The sequence below is a fragment of the Frankliniella occidentalis genome, unplaced genomic scaffold, assembly GCF_000697945.3.
Source record: "Frankliniella occidentalis isolate FOCC.00 unplaced genomic scaffold, Focc_3.1 Scaffold4380, whole genome shotgun sequence".
NCBI lineage: Eukaryota > Metazoa > Arthropoda > Insecta > Thysanoptera > Thripidae > Frankliniella > Frankliniella occidentalis.
In genome coordinates this window covers 1-3,460 of record NW_026271427.1, presented here as the reverse complement: position 1 = coordinate 3,460, position 3,460 = coordinate 1, and the positions used below count along the sequence as shown (strand labels likewise).

Sequence of the window (3,460 nt, the reverse complement as noted above, 5' to 3'; positions counted from 1 at the left end):
GGGGGCGTTTGGGGCTCGGGGGCCGCGCTGACGACAACCGCTCCCTATCATCGGGTGGGTGTGTAGTGGGGTGGGGGCGTCCCCTCGCCTCCTCTCCAGGGGGTGCAGGAGTCGCGGGGGCGGGGCGCGCAGGGTTTGCGTGCCGCGGCCGCCGCCACCACTGCCATCCGCTTATCGGTCAGGCCATCTCGGACCTCACCTGGACGCCGTTCGGAAAACCGTTTCCCCCTCTCTCTCCGCTGCGGCGGCGCCCCTCTGGCGGGGAGGGGAGGGTTGGGGAGGACGCATAGGCGCTGAAAGAGGTCGTGGTTTTGACAGCGCGCGTGATCGTGACTGTCAGCATTTTCTTTTTGGGGCGTGAGGGGTGGGTGCTGGGACAGGCCCGACAGGACACTGGTAGGGCGGACAAAAACAATGTCGGCCAACCCCTTCCCGCACGCACTTGTCTCCGTGGTTCTTGTTGTTCACGCGCGCTTTTCTCATGATTCTGGTGGTTTTGTTGAAAGAGTCTGCAGCGCCCGGTCAGCGTGGTCAGCAGCATGGCGCTCTGCGGGGTGCGCGGGGCGGCGATCCTCGCCCTGACAGTGAGTACCCAACCCACACCGCATCGCTCCACATCAACATCAGTGTTGACTCGCTATTGCTGGGTAACGCAGGGGGCAGGCTTTCGCTATCGAGAGCAGCCATCCCCCTGCAGCCTGGACATGTATTGACCGTGTGGTCGTTGCACCCAGGCCGTCCTGCTCGTGTCCTCGTCAGCGCTGCCGGCGGCTGACACGGCCGACATGCAGTCGTCGGGCGAACAGGCCGTGTCCGCGTCCGACGTGTCCTCGTCAGACGCATCCGCCTCGACCTCGGACATGGCGTCGTCATCGGGGGCCTCATCAGTGACCGCCCCGTCGACGGCCCCGCCCACCACTGCCGCCACCACGCCCGAAGCCACGATGCCGGCTACTTCCCCGACAACAGTCACCCCAACGACGACGATGAGGACGACGACGACGACTAGGAGACCAACGACGAGAACAACAAGGACCACTCCAAGAAGGACCACACCCACAACCCCAGCGACGACCAGGACGACAAGAACTACCAGGACTACTCCCACGACCACAATGACCACCAGAACGACCAGGACGACAAGAACCACAGCAACCACCCGAACCACAAGAACGACACCCCGTACCATGACTACAAGAACCGCAGCACCCACGAGGACAACAAGGAATGGCAGGACTACGCGGACCACCCCGACGACCACAACGCCCTCCACCACGACTGTGGGCGGTAGGGACATGAACAATGCGTCGACTACGCCCGACATGAGCTCTGGAGGAACAACCGAAAATCCGACAGCACTACCCCAGAGTAGAACCACGACTTCTGACATGGACGACATGAACAACACGATGTCGTCCATGGACGCAATGGACATGTCGACCACTCCAATAGACTACCCCGACGAAACGACTACTGCCGGACCCAACATAATCCCGATCCCCGCGCCCATACCTCTGCCGATCCCCATCCCCATCCCGATCCCATTCCCGATCGGGCACCCCCACGGGGGTGACCATGGGGGAGGGCATGCGCTCGGGGACGCCGTGGCCTCGGATGACGGCGAGGTCTGGGACGACGAGGAGCTTGTGCAGGCCTTGGCCGAGGCGTTGCACATACTCGCCCCCAAGCCCATCTTCGCGCTGCTGCTGGGAGAGGTCGGCCGGGAGCTGGACAACGAGGACGGCAGCAGCAGCAGCGAGGAGGACTACGACGACGACTACTGGGTAGACTGGGATCGGCGACGGCGGCGGAAGAGGGACACGGGGGACGAGAGGGAGGAGGATGAGGAGGAGGAGGACGAGGACGACCACAAGAATGCCGACGACGAGAAGGCCTGGCACACTCTGGCGGCCAGGAGGGGCAAGGCGATTGCAAACGCGCTCAATATCCTGCAGCGGCAGCGTGGTGACAAACCCACCGACCTGCAGTTCAAGGCGACGCTGAAGAAAGCGTTTCACCGCGCCAGGGCCAGGGTGATGGGAGCCACTGCCGAGTCGCGCACCGCACCGGATCCACGACCGGACTTGGCGCTCCTGGCCAGCAGGGCTCTAGGGGTGAGCAGGTCGCAGGTCGCCAAGGCTTTCAGCGAGATGGCAACCCGCTGGGTTGGCGAGGCCCTGTACGATCTGCTGTTCGAGGACGGCGACGACGACGGCCTGGACGACAACCCGTGGAGCCTTAACTGGGACGCCGACGTCAAGGTCAACGGGAGCTTTAACTTGGCCAGCAACGCATCCTCGGCGTCGTCCGCAGCGCCATCACCAGCGCCACGAGCGTCGAGGAAGACCTCGCCGTCGGGGTCCTCCAGGACGAAGGACGACCGCGACCTGGACCTGAGCCCGACTTCCGTCGCCTACTTCTTCCTCGAGCTCGTGGGCACATTGGTGGGCCTCGGCTGGGGGGCGTTGATTGTCGCCCAGCAAGCGGGCTGAATAGTGGGTCAACGTGATAGTGCTCCATACTCCGGGACCTACGGGAGAGAGAAAAAGAGAGCGAGCTAGCTCCATACCTCTTCCGCGCAGCCGGGCTGCGGGGAGAGTGATCAGTGCCAATCCTAATTTTAAGCTGACTTATTGTGTATGATAGACCCTACGATAAATACCTATTTATTTATAGACTTTCGAGTAACTCTGCGACTGGCCTGTGTGCCTTCGGTTCACTGATTTCTATTCATCAGCTCAAAATGTTTGCAGCAAAGACGAATAAACCACTGAGTGCCTGTGTTCGGTATTTCTTTCAGTCTCGACGGTTTTGATGAGCACGGTGCGTATGCAGTGCGTCATGCGTCTGGGCAGTCTGGGCGCCACCACCGCACCCGTGCCGCCCCCGGCCCAGGGCCCGGGCATCGATTTGACCCGCATGTTGTCCGTATGTCGGGGGCTCATGGAGTTACGTGAGTCTACGAGACTACCCACTGAACCGCATGCGCAGGTTGCATAACTGCGATATCCTGGGGAACAAACGGAAATGTGTCGTGTGTGTTTTGGGTAGTGACACACGCCAAACTCTACAACTTGAAACGAATGAATTATTTTATATTTTATTAGTTACGAGATCTATGATACATTTACACATAATCAGTCGTTGAAAGTAAACCAAGAAACTTTCTTTTGTCCTACCAATAAATTATTAAATACGAAAATATTTGACACATATGAAGCGGTAACGTTTCACATAATCATTTGTGAATCCTTTCAAAAAGTCCTTACACCTAAATGGTAACACACTGGTTGAGGTTTTCCGTCTTCGTCCGACTAGCATTTCGAGTAAGACATAAGTGGGAGCCCGAGAGCTTTCCTCGAGCTAAGTACACTTTGGGCATTTGCTCTGCGCAGTCGTGTTCCTCGCGACCAGGACGCCCGATCCCGTGTCGCCTCGAGACTGATTGCAGGGCGGGGGG

At 59.6% G+C, this 3,460-nt stretch overlaps 1 protein-coding gene across 1 annotated transcript; it reads left to right on the top strand.

The window, feature by feature from the left end:
• Nucleotides 1–442: 442 nt before the first annotated feature.
• LOC127752134 (uncharacterized) lies at nucleotides 443–3,215 on the top strand. The gene is made up of 2 exons (XM_052276782.1): nucleotides 443–584; nucleotides 735–3,215. The coding sequence occupies exons 1-2, from the start codon at nucleotides 540–542 to the stop codon at nucleotides 2,490–2,492; spliced, it is 1,803 nt and encodes a 600-aa protein (XP_052132742.1). The 5' UTR covers nucleotides 443–539; the 3' UTR covers nucleotides 2,493–3,215.
• Nucleotides 3,216–3,460: the final 245 nt, after the last annotated feature.

Coding starts and splice junctions, on each gene's coding strand:
- LOC127752134 (XM_052276782.1), top strand. CDS start 540: ATGGCGCTCTGCGGGGTGCGCGGGGCGGCGATCCTCGCCCTGACA. Junction 585..734: donor CGGCGATCCTCGCCCTGACA/GTGAGTACCCAA, acceptor CGTTGCACCCAG/GCCGTCCTGCTCGTGTCCTC.